At 42.0% G+C, this 26498-nt stretch overlaps 2 protein-coding genes across 2 annotated transcripts in view; both read left to right on the top strand.

The window, feature by feature from the left end:
- On the top strand, positions 1–22876 carry usp10 (ubiquitin specific peptidase 10). Its single transcript, XM_030376820.1, is given in 22 exon segments — positions 1–292; positions 9376–9444; positions 9717–9762; positions 10078–10137; positions 12147–12398; positions 12555–12658; positions 12660–12723; positions 12726–12803; positions 12806–12928; positions 12931–13353; positions 13356–13385; positions 13388–13534; positions 14015–14106; positions 14741–14850; positions 14977–15035; positions 15124–15227; positions 15582–15681; positions 16588–16756; positions 17679–17853; positions 19206–19350; positions 19831–19896; positions 20028–22876. Coding segments are annotated over 22 exon segments (2625 nt in total). The 5' UTR covers positions 1–271; the 3' UTR covers positions 20216–22876.
- Positions 22877–25772: 2896 nt separating this feature from the next.
- Positions 25773–26498, top strand: part of crispld2 (cysteine-rich secretory protein LCCL domain containing 2) — an 11355-nt gene continuing 10629 nt past the window's right edge. Inside the window, exon 1 of the mRNA XM_030377380.1 lies at positions 25773–26054. The gene's annotated coding sequence lies outside the window, so the exon portion shown is untranslated. The remainder of the gene's footprint in view (positions 26055–26498) is intronic.

Raw genomic sequence — 26498 nt, forward strand, 5'->3', positions numbered from 1 at the left:
TCGTTATTCTATGCTGCTAGTCACTGTCAGTATCCACCAACCGCGCGGTAGCTAGCTAGCAAGGGAGTAAAATGCTAGAAATGGCGATGACAGTAAGGGAGCAGCATGATTTGCTGTAAAATGGTTTAAAGTCATATTGTCAAAACACTGGTGGCAAAATGAGAATGACGTCCAAGTAGGCCATCATTGTTAACGGTTACTAACACCCCGTCACATCTTCTTGGGAGAGTTTTCATCTCATCGGAGGAGGGGAGAAAATCTCACCGGAAGCATGGCTTCTCACAGCAACCAGGTAAGTTAGCAGCTAACGTTAGCAAGCAAAATAATGTCTTACGCTACCTTATTGCACTCACAAATAATCATTGTATTTGTCGTCACTTGACCCACAACAGTGTTGCATACGCCCTGCATTCGACACCACTGTCTGTTCTTTCATCGAGCCGTCAGAGTACATGTGTCATTGTGGTGTGCTGGAAGTGCTTGCCAATGCTGCCATAAGGGCTAGGGAGCCGTTCCCCCATTCAAACGCCACCAGCATGGTGACAGGCCCTGTCTTCGCTCATTCAAATAGTCCGCTTTCGTTTGCGGTTTGCTGTAAATTGAGATTGTAATGAATGCCTTTCTTTTCATTTATTGCATCTGGGATGTAGCAGGTGTGATTATTGTTACGCTATTGTTACCCATTTGATACTGTTAATTCAAATAAATAAATGCTGCGTTCATGTACATAACCCACCTGCTCAATGCTGAGACGGGCCCTATGTAATGAATAATTAGAGAACGTTTCATGTTATTGAAGAATGGAATCGTCTTTGAAACTCTATTAGTTGATTAGATTAAATGATATCACATTAAGTCATAGAGTAAGATGACTATATTGCAATAATGCTAGCTGGTTTTAGATAGGTGGTGTGGCATAGCCAGAGCTAGCTTGCTAGTTAGCTAAATAAAATGCGACAGCGTGGGCTATAGCTTAGCTGAAAGGGGTTTGATCTTGATGCAATTTTAATTGGAAAAAGACATTTGAACCATGCACATCATTCGTTCTTGTGGGTGCAATGTCTTCAGTGGTCGTTGTGCCTTCAATACCTGTTTTGTTAGATGAAACTGAACTCGCTAGCGCATAAGTTGTGTAATATTTCCAACAAGTTTGCCATCATGTGGATAGGCCCGTATTTTAAGAGCGACCAAGCACATATGTGCTGAGTCAGTGGTCTGCTTTTCAATAAACTGAACTTACTAAATATCCTAAACCATTGTTAAGTGAATTTCTGCCTCGGAGCTGTCAAAATCGATTTAACATTGAGGTATATGGCTGTGTCACTTTGAACCAGGTAGATGACACCACTCACTTGTGTTTGTTTGAATTGGTTTAAACTTCACCACAATCGTTTGGAATTCTATTTTTGATTTTTATTAATTGTGCAATATAATAAAAACTGGATTAACTAATATAGATCGCATATCCTGAAATTGTGTCATAGAATGTTTATGGGTCAAATGTCACTTATTGACTGGATCTTTTGGGATTTGGATTTGGCAATCATAATCCAATTCTCAAAGCATGGTGGTTTACTTGTTGTGCAGGTGTAGCAGCATGCAATAAGTACTTTAGTAAGGCCAATATATATATATTTTTTAGTTAAAATCATTTTAAACTGATCATCATAGTAGTAGACTTCTTGTAGCTGGTTCATTCCCAATATATTGAGTCTGCAACATAATTTGAAGGACAAATTATATGCCCTCAGCTGAACATGCTCAACATTATGATGTTAGGACTCTGTAACCAAGGCAACCAGATACTTGTAGGATACCAACGGTAGAACATATGACAGTAAGTTAGTGACAATACTGAATGCTGTTTAGGATGTGTAAGATTGGGGGGGTACTCGGTAATGGGGGGGGTACTCGGTAATGATCACTGGATATGACATTTCTGCAATGTTCCTATGTTGATAAATCTGTAATTGAGAAAAAGGAGGCACGTTTTCGCTGGTCCAACATGCTTGTAAATCCAGATTGCTCTGCGAGCTTGGGCGGGGCTATGATCTCTCTAACATGGTTGTCTCTCTATGCTCCGAACAGCCACAAAGGCATAGCCTCATTCAAAGACAATCGCTGTGTAGTCACTGCTAACCTGGCCGATTTTGGTCTGTTCTGGCAGGGCTGAGCTATTGCAGATACATCTAGGTTTCAACAGTCAAGCAGGAATTCATTGGATATCCATTTTTATGAAAAACATTTACATAAACATTCTAGCCTCAGTGATAGCTGCAGGATTAAAATCCATCACCATAAATCTGCAATTGATTGTTCTTCTTGGCTAAGCTAAAGTTAGCATTTCCAGGCTAGCTCTCTTAGCCGAGTCAACCGCTTTCTCGTGGCCGTTGTCCCGACGATAAGGTCGAAAATTTATCTTTCACAATTAAAAAAAAGCCGGTAATTCCACAACTTATATTTGTACAATTTGCAGAATGTTTACTCCTGATTTTGAGCGGGGGTGGAAATGTCCTTCTGGGTAACGTACGTAAATGGAAAAATGTAGCAGATCACAGTAGCCTGACACGACAGCCAGTGAAAAACGATAATAAATATTAGAAAAATAGGACGTGGGGTAGGGCTGAACGATTTGGGGAAATGATCAAATTGCGACTATTTCGACCAGTATTGCGATTTAGTATGCGATTATTTTTATTCACTAAACAAGCAATAAATCATTCTGTAGTATGACCAACACAACATGGAAGCAGTCAACATATAAACGGCTCTTTCCTTTAGGCCAGGCCTATGTGTTGAGATTGATTGATGCATGAATGGATATTATAACATCTTAATTTAACTACTGAATTATAAAATAGAAATAAATACGAATCGTACTGATCTCCACTCGGTAAGTCCGATTTTAAACCAAGCCTTTGCGATTTTGCATATCTCGTTCTTACATCGTGATGTTGGTTTGAAATCGATAACTTGTTCAGCCCTTAACTGGTTACATCGCCAATGTCTTTATAAGGACAAAAGTTGTTGGATGCATTTCTGCCTTAATTCTGCATATCAATTACATTTTACTAAAATATCAAAATGGCACTAAGTAAAAGGGAAGATCAGTTGCATTACACCTGTTTTTTCAAGAGGAACAACATCTGGTTTAGCAGAGGAGCGGAGGCAGTTAAGGATGTCCCAAATTGCTTAACACCTAGGATGAAGACCATCCTGATCACATGACCTCACAATCTTTCGCTACACGGATCAGTCTGGGCCTAGCGACGCCCGCATAGATTTTGAGACTGCAGTGGATACACGGGATATAGGAAAACAGTGAAAGAGTATTTTACACTGAAAATCTCCAGTAGTTCTTGTTTAATAGTTGTTATTGAGTAGGTCTGTAATAACTGCCTTTCTGGCTGTGTTTACGTGATGTTAACAATACCGCTTATTGCTTTGGTAGACGCTGTTACTGTATTGTCAGCGATGGCCTGTATTTTATGTCATCATATGACACAGTTGCTGGTTTGGCCACTGTAATTTCAGGAAATCTATGTGGGCACCTAGAGCTCCTGACTGATCACGTGACCTTACATGATCAGGATGTGCTCCAGGCTACTAACCATCCCCTCCGAAGGGGAACTTAAAATGGTATGCATAATAACCCTTTTTGACATTTACGAGAGGCATTGGACGAGTTTTTGATGTTCCCTCGACCACTACAATGGGTCCTCTTCACAATCAGGCACGGATTTTATTTACTTATGCTGTAGTGATACAGGGGCCTTACCTAATATAGGTACTTTTTTGAGTGCTAACTTAATCTCGTTCAACAAATCTGGTCTGATGTATTTTAGATCTCATCTCATATCGTGTTCCACTAATGAATGAAGGTCTGACCTTGCATATACTGACAAACGTCTAGCTGGATAGCGTATCCGTAAACTCCCCCAGTGCATCACTGTCCTGCCACGTGTCGATGAGATGTCCAGGTTAAATCATCTGACCATACATGAGCATTTGCCCTCCTTCTGATGGATTGATTTTCCCCTTTGGGCCGTCTTCATGTCCCTCTTACGCATTTAGCTGTAGGAGAAGCACCTCACCAGACTTTAAAAGATGCAGACTGCACGGTCAATCCTAGAATCCTTCATTGTATTCCTTAAAGAAAAAAAAAAAGAAAATCATGGAAAGAACAATTTTATTTTTCTGCTTTATCAAATAAAACATGAGCTAGAGTCTTAAGATACAGGAATAAAATAAATGGACTACAACAAAACTAGCGAACGATTATGGCTTTGATGATGAACCTTTGATAATGTGCTTAAGTTGGCAGCAACTAATTGCCAAAGCTCTCCCCTTCTACAAATAACTCGTTGGTAATTTCTCATAAACATGAATTCACTAAAGTCATGTGAATGATCACACAGAACAACGTTTTTTTTTTTTGTTGACGTGTATTTTCTTTCGTCTTCAAAAATCAAGGGGCGTATTAGCACTGGCAAACTGTCAATCACACTCGATGGACCGGTTTTCGGCTTTTCTGGTGGTCTACCCTCCAGAGATGCACCTGGTTTATTATTTTAAGGTGTGTAGTTTGCATTGCGGTTGTGCTGCTGGGAAATGCAATAGTCATTTTACACAGTGAATAGATGTCAATTTCGTTGCATGCTCATTTAAACAATTCCCATACTTTTGAAACTTTCGATCTGAGGAAGACCTTTGCGCCAAACTTCTTCGGTAGCAGTATCTTCTGTAGCCGTAATATTTTTTTAAAATTGCTGTTGACTGTGGTGTTAGAAATTAGACTGGCCGGCCACCAGTCAAATACATGAATGGGAAACCCTGTAAGTTATTTAGGTTAATCATGTGGTTCACACATACAATGGTTTGTGTTAACAATGAGAGTTTGACACTAAAAACTGCAATCAGTGTCTGTGTTAACTGCTTTTGCTTGTTTGTATCATCGAGAAAGGGGAGGTGACGGGACATATCCGATAAACCATTGGTCAATCTTCATAATGTGGCTGTTTTTTTTTTTGTCAACTTCTTGTGAACAATGTTAAATAACATGACAATATAACCTGGAGTATTTCGACTAACCTGTTGACAAAAGACTCAAATTACAACTGAATATAGAACAGAAAAAAAACGGTGTCCCACAACACTACCTAGATGTATATATACGTTTCAGTCAAGAGACAACCACAAATATCATGCCATGTACTTGAGGTAGACCACCGTACAACTCAAATAGACGGATACAATATAACTGATGGTGAATGCATGGCAATCATGCAGATGGCTAATATGCCGTTATCCTCTATTTAACTAAACGGCAATAGAAGCTTAGTGTGGCACGTTTGGCATGTGTGTGGAAAGGGGCACAGGGACATTCTTTCTGTTGTGATGGCCGACGTCATCAGGCCATTGGATTATAGTTGACTGTTCGTTGCTTATAGTACCATTTCAATGTTGAAGGGCCTCATTTGCAAAGATGTGCATAATATGCTTGAGTAGCATTTTCTATGCCTGCCATCTCAACATTTAATGCTGCGACAGGATTAACTGTGCTGCCACTAAGTTAATTGCATCTTTTCTCGAGTGTAGCTTTCATTTACCTGTAACACCCTGCACCACCAACAAACTATACAGGATAGAAATTGTTGAGTTTTGGTAACAAATGCTCCTAAAATGCAACGGTGTATATTTAGTTATGTGTAATCATTGTCATGTGTTTGTAAAAAAATAAATAAAAAAATTGCACCAAAACATTAATTAGCAATTTAAAGTTTTCCTTTTTCTTTAATACTTAAGTAGACTCAGTATAGGCCTTTTTGAGATTATTAACCTTTATTTGTTGTAATATGAATAGGTGAATTAAGAGACTTGCACTAAAATGAAATGCAACGTGCGATTGCATTTAATTACCAGTTCATCCTTATTATTCCCCTCCGTGAGTGAGGGCTGGCATTACCATTCCACGTTTTAGAGATAATTGGGGAATACTTTAAATAAGAAAAACATTGCAAGCGCTGAAACCTGTTTATTATGGAAATGTTTATTTTCCATTTGATTGAGTTTAATGGGGACATATTATGAAAACACTTTCCTGGGATTTGTGGTGTTTTGGGTCTCTGGTGCTCCCACACGCATACAAACTTTGAAAAAAGTCTGTGTACATGATTTTTCTTGAGTGAGATATTCATTTCTGTGAGTACCCCGCCTACAGTTCCCAAACGAGCAAGTCAGTTTCGGCACCCCCTCCTACGTAGGAAGGGGGCACATTTGAATATTACCTCCCACTTCCGCATCCCCCTTCAATCAGAGCATAGCTAAGATTTTGTGGACCAGCAGACCAGCAGCTCAGCGGCAGCCCGGCAGCTCAGCTCCAGGAGTACAATCCCTTTCTCCGCCGGAGCTGCCGAAGCTTCGGCGGTAGTCCAGAGGAGGGGACATGGAGGAGAAAGGGATTGTACTCTCGGAGCTGAGCTGCCGGACTGCAGCCGAGCTCCCCCCGCCGGACTGCTGCCGAAGCTTCGGCGGCAGCTCCGGCTGGTGTACTCCGGGAGCTGAACTGCCGCGAGCTGCCCCCCGCCGGAGCTGCGGGACTACCGCAGAAGCTTTGGCGGCAGTTCAGCTCCCGGAGTACATCCGCCGGAGCTGCGGGACTGCCGCTGAAGCTTCGGCGGCAGTCCGGTGGGGGGAGCTCGGCGACAGTCCCTTTCTCCTCCATGTCGTGGTTCAAAATTGACTTCACAGAGTCAAGGCCAAAGTTCCTTTCCCCCAATTCTTCTCAACCATGGCCGAGATAACCCCCACTACGAGTCTTGACTTGTCGAAGTACCAGAGATGTCAGACGCAGTCTTTATGAATCATATCATCTGAGGCGCATATTGCTTTTGGCTGCGTATATATATAATATATATATATAAATATATATATATAAATACCTATATATTATTTTATATAGATATAGAGCTCAAGGAGTCCGCAAACAGCAAAAATCACTTCTCCTCCATGCTACGGTTCACTCTGACAGCTCATTGGTCAATGGGCAGCAGCTCATTTGCATTAAAGCTGCAGTCAACAGAAACGGCGCATTCTGAAGGGACTGAAACGGAGGGGAATAGCCGTAGGCAAGATTAATTTTTTCCTAAAACCTATTTCCAGCAAACGGCTTCAAAAACATGTTTTCTGGAACTCGTATACTATGTTTACTTGTTGGGAAAACACCAAAGTATGTCTTTCATTCAAGTGAGTTCCTGTCAATCGCTTAAACTAAACTAAGAAGAATTGAATTGGATCATGCCCTTGTACGCTTCATTTGGTCTATTGTTAGCTTGATCTGATGACTGACAAAGGAAGCGTTCAAAGGATTGGCTACATTTCAGTAAAGCCAAAGATAAGGAGGACGCTAAATGCAGATTATGCCAAAGTTAATTTATCGTAGGAAGGGGGGAGGGGAATCCCGAACGACGAAGCTTGAGCACCTTTAACACACTGACCTTTGTGGGACAGAGGGGAGATTGATATTTAAGGTAGATAAATAAATGGGTACGCCAGCCTACTGCATGGTTAAAATAGCCTGTAAAAGACTGTAAATTACTCCTTCATTAATACTAAGCATTAACCAACGCTTGGGCATGGACAAAAGAATATATGGAACATAAATAATAAATACATGAAAGACCAGTTCTTTCATTTATTGGCGGGACAACAATGCATTAAGACATATAGATAAATCATTAAGCAGTCTGCTATGATATAAATAAATAAAAAATAAAAAGTCACAACCATCTTCCATAAGCACCAGTGCTGCAAAGTTAAAAAGTCAACACCAAACCCGGTTATAGATGTTGTGGTATTTCTGTTTATACTACACCTTGATATATTTTCTCTCCGTTTTTTGCTGTCAATTATGCAGGCTCACGATTAGACGTCGTTTTGATAGATTTCTAGGCATTTTCCCTTTTGTAGACTAGTTGTTCAGAATGCTTCCTGTTAACTCAGTGAATCTAGTCGTAAGGAACATCACTACTGTCAATGGAAGGCATGTGCTGGAGCTTTTCAGCTACAGTGTTACTGGGATTAAGTTAATTATAGCCAAGAGAGGAAAGCTGGTTGTCTTCACAAGACAGGCAGCTCCCAGGAGCTGAGCTGAAGAATCGACATTACTAGCTTCAGTAAATTGTTTCCTCCATAGATGAGTTTGCTTGAATGAATCTGTTGGTCTAAAGTACACTGCCTTTTCAGAAGTCAAATACTTATGCATTTTTGTGTCCAAAATAATCGCAAAAACTACAGCCATGCTCTATTAAATCTCTTTGGCGCCGTTAAAACATTGATTGTTATGGTTTTGTGTTGCACAACCTAAATGATTGCATTATGGTTGTGACCATTGTTTAGGGAAGTATTTTAGTAGTTGCGGCTATATCAGTACTATTAAATAACATGAAGTCAAATGTTACTTAATGTAACCCGAATAAAACCTTAATCCAATAACTTGTCCGAAAACATGATTTTCAGTCACATCGGGCAGATTTCTACCAGCAATTGTGTTAAGGACAACAATTCCCTTGATCCAACATTTCACAACGTCATTAAACTACATTCAAACTACTTTGTTATCGTCGTGATTGAGGGACCTCCAGTGGCAGAAATTACATTTCAATCAAGTATTACTACTAGGGGTGCAACGGATCACAAAGCTCACGGTTCGGATCATGTCACGGTTTTTGAGTCACGGGTCGGATCATTTTCGGATCAACAATAAAGATAACGAGACAAATGTGACTTTAAATAAAATCTTCAACTGTGTAAAAACAAAGTGAACAATTAGGCAATAATCCTGCTTCCTTTAAGCATGGTCAATATTTAAAAAATTTGTAATCTGAGGCATTATTCCTTATTTTTTAACATGGATAGAATAGTAAATAATCCCTAACCCTGGATTTACAATTCAGGATGTCTGCATTGCCTGGGGAGAGTTTAGAGTCTACACTCTCCTAAGGCAATGCAGACATCCTTATCTTCTTTTTTTAGTTTGGTAGCGAATAGAGTTTCTGTGGTGTTTTATTTGGCATTTTGTAAATCCATTGATTTCGGTTGGGAGACTCATTGCTCATTGCAAGAGGGGTTGGTTGTAGTCTTTTCGCTCGGTTCTAGCCCTACTGTTGATACGGCGAACCGAGCGAAAAGACTACAACCAAACCTAAACACGTCCGACTTTTTTTTTTTATCAGCCCATCCGCGGATCACTTGTGTCCCGAACCGTGATGGTTGATCCGTACGGATCACGGGAAACCCATGAACCGTTGCACCACTAATTACTACTAAATATTCTGTCCTAATGCTTTTGGCAATGTTTATCTTTTTTCTTCACAGTACATCTTTGGGGAATTTAGCCCTGACGAAATCAATCAGTTCTTTGTAACTCCACGCTGTTATGTTGAGGTAAGAAACATTTGTATATAATAGAACTTTGGATCGCATGTGTGCAAACATTTGAAAGACAATACTGTTATTTAATATTGCCCATATTTACAGTCAACATTATTTCCGATTTGTATTGTTCTCATTTGATACATCTATCAAGGAGAATCGTAAACATTACGATATATCTGGATGATGAGAATTGGCCAATCATTTTTATATTTTTTGTAGAACTTCAGTCAAACCCACAATGTATTTGAGTATTAACCTCTTGACCTCAACTATTCTTTTAGCTTCCTCCATTCAATGACAAAGTCCCCTGTGTCAGTCAGTCAACTGGTAAGTCTACTTGATGTTCATCAGTTACTTTTTAAATTGTATAAGCAGCACCTGTCCTCTTGGAGGTAGGCAAATAATTCCATGTCATGACTTTATGATTTTACTTGAGTGTTTAAGTCATTTAAGAAAGCTTGAGTTGGTTGGACTATTAATGGCAGGCTGATAGCTCTGTTTAGGCAGAGAATTAGTAAAGCTACAACCAACCTCACCATTCATTAAATTTAAAGCCACCAATGTGTCAGTTTTTTTTTTCTTTAAATGGCAGCCTCTTCATATAACAATTGATCCTTACCTTGATTTGTATTGATTATTTAGGAAGTCACTGCACTCCTGCTGTACCTTACATTATGGAGTCTTTGAGACGGCAGGTTTGCGGTGAGTTTGGGGTCTGACTTGAATAGGTGTCGTACTTCTGCTTACAAATTTAAATCCAGGATTATATAACTGGTGGCTTTCTAAACAATGTCCATATCTTTTCCTGCCTGTTTGTTTAATCTTTAGAGCTCTGCATGCTCTGACACTTGACAAAATTATATTTTTTATCCTCTTTTTGTAAATAATGCTTTAACTCTGCATTTGGGGTCAGGTTTGAATGTCTTGTTACCTCTGCGATGAACTGAGCAATCCCATTCTAACCTTACTGACGTGGGCATAGTTATTTGATTGCTAACATCTGTACAGCTTCTGACTTCAATTGAGTTGTGATTTCAATCCACATGCAGGATTGTCTGCATTTTCTTTCTCTAAATACTAACAATTGGCCGATTGGAGGAAGTCCATCCTTTTCCAACTTTGACTTGCTATACCGTGGGGTCTGGGACCCATGTTTCAAAGACGACTCTTGCACCCTTTTGAAGGACACTTGAATGTGTTTTTACCTGACTTGCACCTACTAACGTTTCTCTTTTTGGTCTCTTTACAAAATCTTAAATAACCTATAATTTGAATGTTGTGTGACTCTTATTGATGTGGTTTATCACTATGCTCTATTAACAATAACTAGGGCTGTAGACGATACGTGTATCAAACCGAAAATCGCGATACTCAAAGCCACGAACCTGTCTCAGCGGTGTGAGAAGGCAGAAGCGAGATATGCCCTTTCTAACTCTTCGGTCAAATTGTCCGATTGAAATTGCTAATAATTTGTCTAAATAATAGTCTGCTGACAGCGCCCCCTCCTATCGATGCCGTAAATATGTGACGAGATGCCCTCGCTGTGATCACAGCTCTCCGTGGCTACGGAGGATTGCATTTCTCCACAGCCGTCGAAGTCCTCATATGCGATATGAACGACATTTATCCAGAGTGGGCCAAGCGCGAAAAAAATTGCCTGTGTGATCCTGTCTCTATTGTTTTGTGTGATTTGACTGACAGTTTGTCTGCTTATAGGTCGGAATGAAGTGGCCACCGATTATTGACAGGATGGGTACTTTATTTTACCGGACTCGTTCGCTTCTTCACTCGACACACGCGCTACCGCTCGCTCTCCTCGCTCGTCCACTCACTCGCTGACGTCACTCACACACGAATACGCACACTGCCATTCTCCCGCACACACATATGCTACTCGTAACACTATGCCTCGTTATTGCAACGTTCATGTTTTTCCTCATCTATTGAAAGTTAGGCTATTAAACATGTTGCGTTCTATACGGCCTGATTATGTCATTATTTAAGCTACATAGCCTAATAAGAAGCGCTAATAAGGATATTTGAATAAACCAACCAAACAGTTAAAGGGGCCCTATTATGCCTACCAGCAAAAAGCATCCTCCAACTGCAATCTTTGGTTATTTCTTTATTAATTTAGCTATACTTTAATAGTATTCTTTCGGTTCAAATCTGTTCAGTGTTCCAAATTATTTGTTATTAAATGTTACATTAAGATAATTGGTATTTAAGTGTTGTTTAAATAAAATGCTTTTTAAATTTAAAAGAATCGTGGGATGTATCGAACCGTGGGTCAAAAATCGTGATACAAACCGAATCGTGAATTTGTGTATCGTTACAGCCCTAACAATAACCTATTTGCTCTTGATATAATGGTTATGACGACTTAAGTAAATCATAAGCACAAATGTAAAGCTTGTTAATAAAAAAAATACATTCATATTTATCTTATTTAATTTAGGAATTGTATGTTTACACTATATTTTTCTTTGCCTTTTTGGCTTACTGCTAAGGACAGTCCACATTTTACTAGTTTGTCATGTTGGATTTATTGAAAAGCGTCTGAACCAAATCAGAATGCATATCAAAGTTCAGCATTACATAGCATCATTTTATGGATTGTAATGAGAAAAGTCTTGTTTCTATTGTGAAGGAGAGGCAGGCAGAAACCTTTTTTTTCTTAAATGTCTTTGCTGACTTAATGTCGTTCACAGCAGAAGACTACCAGCCCATTGCGTTTGGCGTGGACGAGGTGATGGACACTACTCCCATTGGGGTGAAGGACCCCCTCTTCAAGGTGTCCAGCACCCTCAACCCCCAGGCCCCAGAGTTCATCCTGGGCTGCCCGTCCACACAGAGCTCCCTGCAGGCCGCCGGCCCACCGGCCGACGTGATGGACTGCGTCCACTTCGACATGCTGGACGGTCCCGACTCGATGGTGTCCGCTGTCGCCAATCACCAGGACTGCAGGGGATGGGGGACTGGGTGGCCGGACCGGGGGGCCGGACTGCCAGGATGGGCCGGACTGCCAGGACGGGCCGGACTGCCAGGACGGGCCGACTGCCAGGACGGCCGGACTGCCAGGATGGGCCGACGGCAGGACTGCCAGGACGGGCCCGACGGCCAGGACATGGACGGCATGTCTGGAGGCCTCGGGCCTCGGGAGAGAAGGAAAAAGAAAAAACGTCCCCCGGGATACTACAACTACCTTGAGGGGTCTCCCGGGTACGGAGGGGCGTGGTGGAACAATGGCAGACGGCCTGCCCGTGCCAGGGCTGCTGAATGGACATGCATCGGTGCCCCAAACCACGGTGTTGACAATGTGGTTGCCCAAGCGCTGTCGGGCGCCGAACTCTGTTCCTCTGGCCCCGTCTTGTTGCCACACCGACGGCTGCGGCGGCGCAAGCCAGTTTTGCCCCCGCGGCCACAGTCGACCAGAGGACTTGTGTTAGCCCTGGCCTCTCCTCTTTGGACTTAACGGGCCGAGCCGCCTCTTATTGGACGGTAACCACGCGGCGTCCTCGTCGTCCGCCTCCTCTCAGAGCAGCGGGCTGACCGAGGAGCCCCCGGCGGCCGATCAGCAGCCAGACCTTTTGAGCCGCCAGAGCCCCAAGCGCCCGGACAGCGGTACACAGAGCCCCTCCCCCTGCCCGGTGTCCCCCGTACCCCCCGCGGCGTCAGCGGCCGGCCCCCTACCCTCCTCGGAACCCGCCGCCCCCCCACCGCCGGAGGAGGCCGGGGACTTCGGGGTGGCCAACGGGCTGGCTGGACCCGACGCCGTGGACGGCACGGAGGGGCCCGCGGAGGAGCGGTGCGAGGCGTCGGGGCCCGTTCAGCCGGCTTCCCCAGACTCTGCAGCCCCGCTTGTGTCCGAGCAGCTTCACGCGTCGTCCGCCCCTTCGGCCAACCCTCCCAAATCCTGGCTAGCCTTTTCCACAAGTCCAAGCCTCCGCCTGGGGGCCTCAGGCGTTTGTGGAGGTGAAGAACGTGGTGGAGGTCGTGGCGCCCTCCCTGTGGTGCCAAAGCAAACCGGAGAAAGCCGGGGAGGTCAAAGAGAGCCCTGTCCATGTGTCAGAGGATCCTTTGGCCCCTAAACTTGCAGGTAGTGTTATTACCACATGCATGCGTTTGTCTTCTCGAGATTGGCGCCTGTGGTCGGTTTGGGTGCTATCGTTTCATTATGCGTGTCTGGCAGCAAGACATTGTTGCTTCTCTATGATTGTTCGTCCCCACCAGATGGCAGCATTGAGTTGGTTGTGCTTTCTTTGCACGCTTTTTACTTTTTGTTGCTTATATTGGTGTTCTATGCCTTTTTTTTTTTTCAACATTTGTGTTGTGTATGCATTGTGTTGAATACTTGTCCACGTTACCATGGTAGTAGTAAGGCCTGTCCTTGCTCACACTCATCCAAACCAGTTGTGTCATTTGCAAATGAGGGTAGAGTAGAATAAGGGACATGGTGGCTTTGGTTAACCGTGGGTACACGCCCGCATAATACCAAACCGATGTGTTTCGGAAGGGTACATTTAATTTGACTGCATGGAGTTGTTCATTTTGTTTTTAAACAATTTTTCATTTCCAGAACTTATTGACAATGTGAAGTTGATACACAAACCAGTGTCTTTACAACCAAGGGGACTGATCAACAAGGGGAACTGGTGTTATATCAACGCTGTATCCTTTTACATTCGTAATTGTGCCCTCTGGCCTACCATTGACCTGATGCATTCTTGATAGCTATGTCTATAGAGGTCATGTGAATGCATCCCAATAATTGCAGGGAATTTCCCACTTTGTTTGCTCAATACCATATTCACTTGATGAGGGTGAGCAGAATGAAAATTGCCCGGTCTCAACAATATATTGCTCTGTTTGGTATGCATTGCAATTTGAGATGAGCGATGTAATGGTTTCCACTGTTTTGTGATGTCACGTCTCAACACGGGACGACAACGTAGAAGGACGCCAAAATAAAGCCAGGAAAATCCCTGGTTGTCTGGTGTTTTAATCTAACCAGACCAGTATGTGCAAAGTGATGACTAAAGAGAAACGCTTTCCCTATTCCCTGACATTTCTACAGTTGGGAGAGGAGCACCTTTATGCCATGATGTGACTTATACAAAATTACATCTTTTGGTCTTCTATTTCATTCCAGGCTTATTCAAAATTAGACATTTGAATGTGATGGCAAGCTTCTTTTTTTAATGAATGCTCTCATCTGTAAATTAAGTTTCAATGCAGCATATGGGTGTCAATGATGCATCAATCGCAATGGAGAGTGGCTGTTTCCTCTTAACTCAGTTTTCAGACCCTACAGGCGCTGATTGCATGCCCACCCATGTATCACTTAATGAAGTCCATTCCTCTGCATAATGACTCCAAGAGACTTTGCACCTCCACACCCATGATAGACAACTTGTAAGTAACCCGGAACTCCTTCCTTCATCACACAAACACGTTTTATCCAGATGGTGGTTCATTGTGAATGAGCAATCGTACCTTGATCAGTAACCACCACTGTGTATACCTCTCTGCTCCCAACAGTGTTAGGCTTGTAAATGAGTTCAACAACATGCCCGTGCCATCAAAACCCAAACATCAAGGTAAGACGGTCTGCCTGCATCCTGACGTCCTCAAGTTTGGCCATTGATTTTTCTCATTTTGTTATTAATGCTCTTGTTCAATTCTCAGCTGCTGGTGATAAGCTAGTGAAAGACATTCGACCAGGTGTACCCTTTGAGCCAACGTACATTTATAGGCTACTTACACTCATCAAGTCAAGTCTCTCCGAGAAGGTAGGATTTTGCTTCGCCATCGTACCCAGATTAAAATGTCATAAACCCTTTTTTCTTTTCTATGTACTCAGTAATATGCAGTCAGTAAACGGAATGTTTTTTTTTATAATTGCTGATGACTCATTCATGATTCAAATTGAAACTATTTGATGGATTCAGCACAAGTTCTGTTGAGCGCTTCTCAGTTCATCTTATCTTGCGTGTCCAGTCCGTTCCATGAACACTCGCACAAGTTTCCCCGGTTGACTCATGCGAGTGTGTGCAACATGCGTGCATTGCGTGAATGCAGTTGTGGCGATTCGAGGTGAGGAAACAATGTTTAATTGGTGTGGGGAAACGGTGTTGTGTGTTCAGGGTCGGCAAGAGGATGCAGAGGAGTACCTCGGCTTCACCCTCAACGGACTGCACGAGGAGATGCTGGCCTTGAAGAGACTCATCTCGCCTCATGAAGACGGTACATGCTCATCAGAATGATCGGAATTCAATGAAACAGAGAAGGGTCTGATGGCATAGGGAAAAAGGCCTGAACCGCATGAACTCCCCGTTGACCTTCATTGTGCTATTAAAGTAGTGATGGCTGTTTTTGTATTTTGGCAGACGGAAGGGTACTCTATTTAACCCAGAGGAGATACTTTGACTAAATGTATACAAAAATAATACAAATTGAGAATATAAAATGTAGGGGAAGTGATCTAAACACAAAATAGCAATGCATTTGTGAAATATAGCGCATGTACTTCGTTTTAAAATGCACTTTAGTGGCTTTCAAACATAGTGTCTCTTTGTTTTAATGTTGCATTGTCATTTAATATAATATCATTCAGTATAAGATGAGCTATTTTGTTTGCTTGTTGGTTTGCTCTGTATTTGCCATGTTTGTTTTATATTTATATGGCATGTGGAATATATTTCCACGTTATGTAAGCTGTGATGACAGCCACTCTTCCTAGGCATGCTACACCAATCCCATGCTCACTCATCCAGACCAATTGTGTCGCTTGAGGTCAGAGGGAAACTAAGGCACATCATTTTTTATGTTTTTGTTTAACGAACTTAGTCCAAATGACTCCAAACTAATTTGGAGTTTCCGTTACTTAATTTACAAGTTAAATTGTTTTCACTCTATCACAAAAGATTATATTTAATATTTAAATGGAATTATAATTTTTTTGCTGAATCGATATAAACTCCTTGTTTTGTAGACAAGTGAACTCTGATATAAGTGGAAAAAATAATTTCAACCCAAAGTGATGGCTACAGTGAGAGTAACTTAATCCAGGGCTAACTCGTGCCCATTTAAACCATTGGTCCACTACCTCTACTACAATTGTTTATTGTCATTCTCTTTGGACCCCTTCAGAATCCCCAACCCGCAATGGGCCCGCGGCCCAGCCCGAAGAGGACCAGGCTGCGGACAAACAGGAGGAAGAGAGCGAGGAGGAGTGGGAGCAGGTCGGACCCCGAAACAAGACCTCCATCACACGCCAAGCTGACTTTGTCAGCACTCCCATCACTGATATTTTTGGGGGGACACATGAGGTATGCTGTAGATTTTTCCACACATCTTCTATGACCTTATCTTGGATTTGGCTTCAAACTTGTATCCCTAAGCTTGATCCTCGATGTAACGTGTATAAAGAGAGCCAGAATAGTATTGTGCCATGGTTAACTGGGTTAACCTAGGGCCTGTTGCTGCTAAGGACCAACCTCAGCATACACCGTACCATCACAAACAACCCTGCTACAGGGTGCGTCTAGCCAGACACCAGACCTTTGGGTTTCAGCTCTTGTCACAATAACAGCCCCTGTGGTTCGTCTGTGGTCCGCAGCCTTAAATGCCAAAGTTCTAAGTTTTCACGTTTGCAAACTGCAGAGTCTCCAAACTAGTGGAGTAAGCTTCTAGTGTCAGTGTAGGAAGCCTAAATGTCACGCTGTACGAGGTCCTAGCTGGGCGCGTTCCAAGCCCCCACTCGTTTCCCCAGCTTTCCAGAGGATGGTTTTCACTGGTTCAATGTCACCCGGATAGAAAGGCAGTGCTGGGTTAAATGGTCTTGGTGTCTGATTTGCACTCTGTGGCAGGGATAGATTCCAGCAACCTGATTTGAATGCAATGGTTATTCCGCAGGAGAACAGGAATTCTAATGACATGCAATTCTCTGCGAAACGTGCATTGTGTGTTTTTTTATGTGTGTTAAGTGTTGTACTTGTTATTTATGTGCCGTTTTTGTCTTGTGTTGTTATTGTTGTGTGATACATGTGAGCATACCAAAACACACTCCTATCAACTGTATTTTCTATATCGTTGAAATGGTTATAATAAACTTGATACTTGAAATACTGAAGTATTTTCAGTCAGAACTGCAAAATGTATCAATGTTGAACACCATGAAATGCTAATAATTTGTACAGCAGGCACGAAGAGTCCACAACTATTACTCATAGTCCTTGTCTCCCTGTTAGATCCGTGGTGTACCAGCAGAACTCTAAGGAGTCAGCCACCTTGCAGCCCTTCTTCACCCTGCAGCTGGACATCCAGTCCGAGAAGATCCGCACGGTTCAGGAGGCCCTGGAAACCCTGGTGGCCCGGGAGTCGGTCCAGGGCTACACTTCCAAGACTAAGCAGGAGGTATGTCTGCTGTGCCCCGTCTCGGGTCCACTCCTCCCCTGTGTTTATAGCATTGCTGTGGGCAGAAGCTGGCCTAGAACATGATGTACCACGATTGTTCTCGGAGGTTAGCAATGGGCAAGACATAACTCGGAGCCTCAAGTACCCTTCAGAGGAAAAACAAAAAGCACTTCTATAAACATTCAAGGAATAAGCAGAGGTTTGTAGAGAAGCCAATATCTTTATTAACCTCGCTAGTCGAGTCATTAATGATAATGAAGTAAAAGTAGTCATCCAAACTATTTCTGGAGTAAGAAACGATTTTGTGAAAAGAACACTACATTTCTGTGTTGCTTCATACGATCGATGAGCCCGGATGCCCGGTCAACGGCGTCTGGGGCCAGTCGATACCTTGACAGGAAGTGTATCGTCCTCGCTGTGAGCGGCGACCTCCGGGCCGCTGACACGGCCGTGTGGGGCTGTGACAGCCAAAGCAATGACCAATCAGCCCCTTTGGCTCAGTCCCCAAACACAATGTACATCGATTAACAATGGATGGAAATAAAAGCAAGGAGCGGGATTTAGCCGACCATAAACTCTTAGAATTTTTTTTACCTTACAAATGTATACTTTATTAAATGTAACTGGGCTGTACCCCTGGGCTTTGTCGCCCAAACCGTGGTAGCGGGATTGGCTGAGCTGAAGGTGGGATGGGGTATCGGATGTCCAGCAGGACTTTTGGACCGTGTCCTGCGGATCCCAGAGTACAGCTTCGTTCCTATACTTATCTGTAATGATATTTACTTCTCTTACCTCCATTTTAAAACTCTAGTTTCAATGTGTCATGTATTGTCAAGTTCAAAGTAAAAGGATTGTTAGACACAACCCTTGCATGCAGTTTGCCATGCAGCTTGACAATACTGAGGATAGTATGTTGAGCATAATGGCTTGTCTTTCAAACACAGAAAGGCTTCCCATGTATTGTCCGAGCTTTGTCTTGGAACATCTGCGTCATAGCAAAGCAAATTTGCAATGGAGTTGGCTAGCGTATTTTTCTAAATTGAGGATGGGAATAAGCCTTGTTCTAGAGGCAGATAATTTGGGGAAGCATTCTAACTGAACTGCTTCCTTGATTGAGACAATCATTTCAGGGGTTTTAGAGTAACTATAAACCCATTTGAACTTGCCTTTTGGTACTTTAAGCAATCCTTCAGTCCACATCAAAGCTCTCAAATAGTACTGAGAACCGCTTGTTCTGTTAAACGTCCTGTGTTAAACTTTGAGATGGCATTGCACTTTATGGGGCTATCCTTTGGGGGCTGTGGCGGTTTCCTTCCGAAGCACTAAAGGGCATTCTCTCTATCCCGCCATAGATTGAGATCAGTCGGAGAGTGACTCTGGAAGAGTTGCCCCCGGTGCTGGTTCTCCATCTCAAGAGGTTTGTGTTTGAGAAGACTGGAGGTTGCCAGAAGCTGACCAAACACATTGACTACCCTGTCGATCTGGAAATCAGCAAAGGTACGAGCCCTCCGTTGTACAAAGGCCTTCACGGTTACTCAAAAAAACACCTCCCCCAGCTGCAACAAGGAACAGGAAGGCAACATATTGTCCCCGGCTTTTGGGGAGATATTCCATGAACATTTAAGATCTAAACATCCCATGAGGACCAATGGCGTTTTCTACAACTAATTTCTGACTAATTACTTCTTCTCACTACACTTTAGTCTTGTGATTGGAACACTCTCTATTTAGGGGATGTGTTTCATGGCGTAGGTCTGGACACATATGCAGCAACATGCGTTTCATATCTCGAACGTTCCTGGTTGAAATGTTATTGTAGAATGATGGTTTCAATACATTTTGACAAAGGGAATGAGTGCAGTGATATTATGTTCCATTGCGCACATGGAGGATGATTGTTAAAACCGAACTACGGTGCTAGGATTCCGTCACAACGGTCTAGAGATAAATGTGTTTGTATTTATACATTTCTTTCAGATCTGTTATCCACTGGAGTGCGGAGTAAAGTGGTGAAAGGCCTCAGAATGTACAGGCTATTTGCAGGTGTGGTTGGAATTCATTGAATGATTGATTGTTTCTTAACTTTAAATTTGATGCACTCTGTTACTTCACCAGGGCAGATATTAATTACATGGTCTGACTTTGTTTTCCATTGCCAATCCCCCCCACCCCAGTTGTCTATCACCACGGAAACAGTGCAACGGGCGGCCATTACACTACAGATGTCTTCCACATTGGTCTGAACGGCTGGCTGCGCATCGACGACCAGGCTGTTAAAGTTATCAACCAGTACCACGTGGTGAAGCAATCTGCGGAGCGCAGTGCATACCTGCTGTACTACCGCCGGGTGGACCTGCTGTAGACGTCCCTGCTCCCCCTCCAACCCCACACTAACAAACACTCACACACAAACGCACACACCTGCCCATTCACACCCAACACAACAGTTCTCAACTTTTTTAGACACCAGTTTCAAATTGCTCTCGACTACACTCAGATTCTCACATGCACACCCCATGAACAAGAACACTGCCCTCTTCTCTTACAAGTTTGATTTCTTCTCTCCCCCCCCCCCCCCCCCCCTGTCCTGCTTTCCAGAGAACCAGCTGTTCCTTCACCGTGTCCCTTGCATTGTTTTTGTGGTTGAGTGAGCGAAGCGCGCTGCATTCAAAAAAGAGTGACAATGTCCCCCCCCCCCCCCCCCCCAGTGACTGCTTTCTCTTCTCTGTGCACCACTGCTGTTTTTTTATGCCACAAGGAGGGACTGTTATAAGGTATGGGGGATTTCTGGGGGGGTTTTGGGGAGGGGGGGGGTGTCGTATATCGGGACAGCGTTACCTCTAACTGAGCTCATAGCTTGGTGCATACAGGATTCACACAACTACCACACTGGGCTACAGTTGGACCATTGGGATTCTTTTTTTGTTTGGATTACCTTCCAAATTCTTCTTGTGTTTTTTTTATTCACTCGAAAGAAAGATGTCTTGGACTGATCAGTGTTTCGCGGAACCGTAGGGGAGAACGGTTTATGGTATCGAATTGGCGGCAGACTAACAACCCCGACGGAATACGCCGTAGAGCATTGAGGAGAAAAACGAGTCAAAGGAGAAGCCCACCACCAGCAAACTACATGACGTCACCGCGTACGTCTCTGGAGGTTCCCATCGCTGCCGCCATTTTCCATTTCTCCTTTAGTTTCTCTTGTTTTTTTCTGTTTTTGATGCTTTTAAAAACTTGGTAAGACATGAGCCACCTGAGGGCAAAGTAAGGAGGTTTTAAAAATTAACCAGAAAACTGCTTCCTTTGATTGAGAGAACCGTGTTATTTTCGAGGGGTTTAGAGTTAGAACTATCTAAACACATTTTTAAGCGCTTTAGAAAACGATAATGAGAAGCCTCCATGGACAAACGCTAATCACCTATTAAAGGCAAGAACATAAGGATGCACATTTTTTTTTGTGTGCATTTAAATACATTTCAAATGAAATCAAGTTAACTCATTCAGCGCCTGGCTGGCTCCTGTGCTTGGCCGCAGGCTCTGAATAATGTCTGTGGAAGTATGGCGACAAATGAAGATGAGTGCCATTTGCAAATTCCATCCTGCTCTTGATCAGTATGCATTTCCTTCTCCATGTATTCCTTTTCCATCGTTTTCTGTATTGGCTGAAATAAGGTTACAGCGGTGTAAACGTAACATCCGTGTTATTCTGAGCCACATCGCTCCTGTACTCCTTAAAATGGCAGAAATGAGGGGGGCTGCCTTATAGGTTCATGATTTAATTGTTTTCATTCTCAACGAGCCTGGTCCTATAATGGCAGCATCTGTGGATACAATGTCTAAAGTGCTGGGACAATGTACCTAGTCTCTATAGATATTACGTTAGTTGTTTTTTATGTGGGACCTCATTATGCTCGTCGAAGATGTAGGTAAACCGTGGAAAACAAGTGGCACCTGTGCTTGGCTTAAAAAAAAATCCCCAAAATGTGCACACAAGTAAATTATTTTTGCTTTTGTTGAAGACATTGATTGCTATTGCATTGCATCAGCTTTTTTTTTGGTTACTAAAATATTGCTTTTGTCATTTTTTGATCTTCCCTGTTTTGTCACCGCACTCCCAAAAAAGCCATGCCTCCTGGAAATGTTGCATTGTAATTGCTAATACAAAAAATTCTCCGTCGCTAAAGCACAATGAATAAAATCGAACACTTTGCTTGAAAAGTTATTTCCCATTCTTTATTTACAGTAGATATATTCTGATCTTTTGCTTTAAATACCATCCGTTTTCAAACTCAGTATTAAAAATAAAGCGGTCATAATGAGCCTTACCCACCTGGTTGCTCAATATCCATATTGTCAACTGTTTCCAAAGAAAATCTGATCATTTTGTTGCTTTGTCCCAATTCCATGTTCTTGGAGATTTATTGAAGTGAGGTACTCGGCTGGCAATGGTTCTTGTCTATTGTGGCAATTGCATACACTGCTGCAAACCACAAATCGGCCATTCATGCATTTTAGGTACTGGTATACAGATTCCTAAATTTGTATTTTTTTTCGTTTCAATTTATAATTTAATATGCTATATCTTGTATAGCTTGAACAATAGTACCCAGGACTGTATTTGTTTTTCATTCAATTCATCCTATACCCTCAATTTGAATGTTTGGGCGACTTCTATTCGGCGATACATTTGGTACTGCTTCAGCTGTATATGTTCTGTTGTGGTTTTCAAAAAGTTGTCAGGAAAACCAAAAGACATGGGTCCTGCTGCCTTCCATGGAATATTAAGAACATTTAACCTCCAACTTCTATTGTCACACAACTTAACAACACGTAACATACGTCTGCTTCATTCCTTACAGGAAAGGTTTTTGTTTATTGATTGCTGATGAAAGGAAATTTGCTAATGGATTTGTAACCCATCTTTAATGTACCCATTGTGACATTTCTTTTCCCTTTTGAGGTTGTTTGGGAGGTGAAACTGTAAAAAAAATAAAATAAACACCTAACCAGTCTGACTTGTAAACATTTTATCACACTCTGGTCATGTAACGTTCTGGTAAAAGGCTTCAATGATGTCGTCATTTTCAATGTGTTCTAACACTTTGCCACGATTTAAGATATTGACCTGCGAATCAGAACCTATACTGTCCATTAAACTTAAGCCTTTAGCATTCTATTTTTATTTGTTCAATTAAAGGGTTGTGCAGAACACAGTTTGCTTACAGCAGACAGAGGATTACTTGGCTTTCTAATATATCTGCAGTTTCTACACCTTGGACTGGCCTACGGGATAATGTGCACAATTAACCAAAACAAATGATTAAATAAAGGATGAAAAATTAAACGATCCTTAAAGGTTGTGTTTATTTCCATTTGTAGCAAGTCCCCAAATATGTCAACCCCTTATCATTTGTATCTTCTACCTGGCCTTCAAAGTAACTTGGTTGGTTGAATCGTTTTAACTAGCATGTCCCTAGCACACCTTCTCATGCCCTGTTAAAGGGTAAACAGGAAGCATGCCACTTACTAAAAAATCTGCCAACTAAGTGTTTTCCTCCCTTTTAATTCCTACTAAACTACACATATGGCCAACTGGAAAAGCAGTATTTCACTTGCAAACCTGACTATTCCGATTGAAGACTTTTTTAAAATGTTAAAACACAACTACAAGCTGGCCTGTGAATAAAGCCAACAGCATGGAAGATAAATTACAACCTTGTACACTGATAGACCACCTATACTCAGAGGTGCCTCTTTCAACCACTCAAGAATTTGACGTTTATAGTTGCTTTGGCTCTGTCTTGCTTTTTTAAAGCTTTGAGTGGTTTGTTCTTACCACGAAGAAGACTGGTCTCCTATAAAGTCAGCGGAAACCAAGAAATTTGTAATGACTATATTCTTGTGGTTGTGAGCCTGGCTTAGAACGACGGCATCAAAATGAATTGAATTGCCATTTAAATGTGTTTTTATGTGTTCCTGTGCAGAGGTTGTCATCCTAAAGTGGTTTTGATTATATCCTACACATATCCTTATTTTAAATATGTGTACAACAGAAAGCCAAGATTAGGAGATCTCTACTTATCAAGAAAAACCATCTCACCCATAGTATCACAGAACATGGTCTGCTGCTCTTAACCTTGTATAAAAGGGTTCTGTATTCAAGCTGCCTAGTTTTCGCATGTTCATTGCTATTTACCCTGGCTCATAACCTATAAACCTTACATTCCACTATACGAGACTGACTGTATATAATTGGAGGCCACAGAAGGCCACAAGCAGCAAGGTTTAGGTATGCAGTGGGTTATTATTGCGGGGATGAATGATTGAGGAAGGAATAACTTGGTATACAATTAAAAAAGCTTTGTGTGTTGGGGTTTTCATGAGCTGTAGCGAGTTTCAATGCGTGTTCATTCTGCTGTTTGTTGACTCAGAATCATTTAATCTTGACAACAGCCTTGATGTATGAATCCCAGGTATTTACTCCCTAATTCAAGAAGCCTGTCATTCAACATGTTACCAAATCACAATCTTCATGGATTTCCTGGCTCCAAATATTAAATTCATTGTGTATGTGTGTTTGTGTGTAGGTGGGTGTTTACGCTGTACGTTTAACCATCCACCTGTTGCTTCTACAACCAGGCTGCAATAAACCTACTTTTGTAAAAAAATTAATAAATACAATTCTAAAACATTTATTTCCATGCTTACAAAGGTAACATTTAGAATTCAAGCAAATCACCCTTTACGCTTTTAAAGCCAAGCCTTCCAGATGTCAGTTGAAATGTAGTTCAGAATATAATGGCATGAACAACATAACTTATAAGCTTAAGGGTAATTTTGTTTTAGACTAAGCATTATTTATTTAATTATTGACAAAGGTAGGGCTATAATTTAAGTGATTTTAAGCCTTTATAGCGTCTTTTATCAATTGTATCTTTCTAAGCATTGTTGAGATTTTATTTATATAGTGGTATGATAGGTTTTGTTGTTCTTATTAGTGCACACTGAAAATAATTGCACTGTTGCTGTTACCTTTGCATTGCTTGTCCTGATTGAACAAATCCAAAGGGGGGACCCCTGATTAGGGAGGGCAGGATAATTCTGATCAAAACAACCTAAAACCCTTTCATCAATCTAATTGTCCTCTGACCATGTAAACTAACACTCCCTATGTGGTTTCATATAAGGCCTATGTATTCAATTAGGATGTTCAATAGGGTAATTCAAAGTTCTCCTGGTCTGATGCCAAAAATATTATTATAGATAGAAAACCGGCACCCTCCTCTGGATACACGAAGTATAACAAGATAATATCCAAGGGCTTCCTGGCCACACCTGAGCGGTGGTTATCCCACCATTAGCAGAGCAGTATGTTCCTGCAATACCGGAGGCTGCCGTTTCAGGACCGCAATCCTAGGACCGTCGTTTCAGGTCCCTAATTGTTCATGCTTTACTCGATACTAATGAATGAATATTCGATGAAGCACATTCCATTTCCAACCCAATACCTTAAGTTAACCATATCAAATAAAAAAAAACGGTATACTGTATCCTACATGCGAAACAATTATATTAGGGCTAGAATTTATGAATTTGAGCTTTTCTTTCTAAACTACTGTACAAAGTAATTTTTTGTCTGTAAATATGCTGTCAAATACGGTCGTTACTTAACTTAACTTAAGTTTTGATGTTTTTGTCATCGTAAAAACATGATGCCAAAGCCGGACTGACACTGTGCCCGTTTTATATACATTGGCCTCCACCACTATATTTACATGCATCATAATACTAATAGTACTATATGAATAGGACTAGAGCAAGATCCCCGAGTAGACTTCAAAGACCGTAAGTGCGACTGATTCTTAGTTCATTCTTAGTTTTTTCTTTGAAGGTTGCTCGCCAGTGCGTTGTAGAGCCTACGCTGTTTGCCAAGAACATAGCCTACTTTAGGGAGGATAGAAAGCAAGGGAGTGAGAGGCTAGAGCGGTTTTTTTTCCGTCCGAAAGGGGTCTCCTTCTCTATATAAGGCACTTTTGAGACAAGTCGAAGTCAGAAGTTCCTCCACTCTATAGGACCATCGCCAAACAGCAGCATACCATCCCTACACCGGCCAGCTCTGTCAGGGGGGAACAGCACTGTAGGGCAGGGGGAAATACACGATCGCAAACACTGGATTGCATACTGAAGAGACTATCGCATTGGTAAGGAAGTTGTTCTCTCTTCCTTTTTTTTATTTTTTGTGTGTCTATTTTGATAATCATCCATTGGATCACGTTTGTTGGAGCTATAAACATACACTTGGGTTGTATCTGCTGTTTTGAAATGATTTCTGCTCGGTTCTAGCAATTGCTGCTCTATTGCCAGTAACAATATTATAATATCAGCAGGTTACTTCAGTGTATTCGTTTTTGTACAATTTGCATATTTAAAATATATCTCCTGCCATAGGCCTATTTTTTTACGATGGTATCGAATGTATGAAAGTAATGAGAAGGGCCAAAAAGAAAAGGTGTTTGAGTTGAAGTGTGAAAATCGGCTGCCGAGTGCAGGGTGTGGTGCATGGATTGCTGGCAGACCCTCAGTGCCCTGGAGCTGGGGGCTGGCACAGCGTATTGACACAGACCTCCGCGCCAGACCTCAGACTC

Source organism: Gadus morhua, chromosome 14 (assembly GCF_902167405.1).
Source record: "Gadus morhua chromosome 14, gadMor3.0, whole genome shotgun sequence".
Lineage (NCBI taxonomy): Eukaryota > Metazoa > Chordata > Actinopteri > Gadiformes > Gadidae > Gadus > Gadus morhua.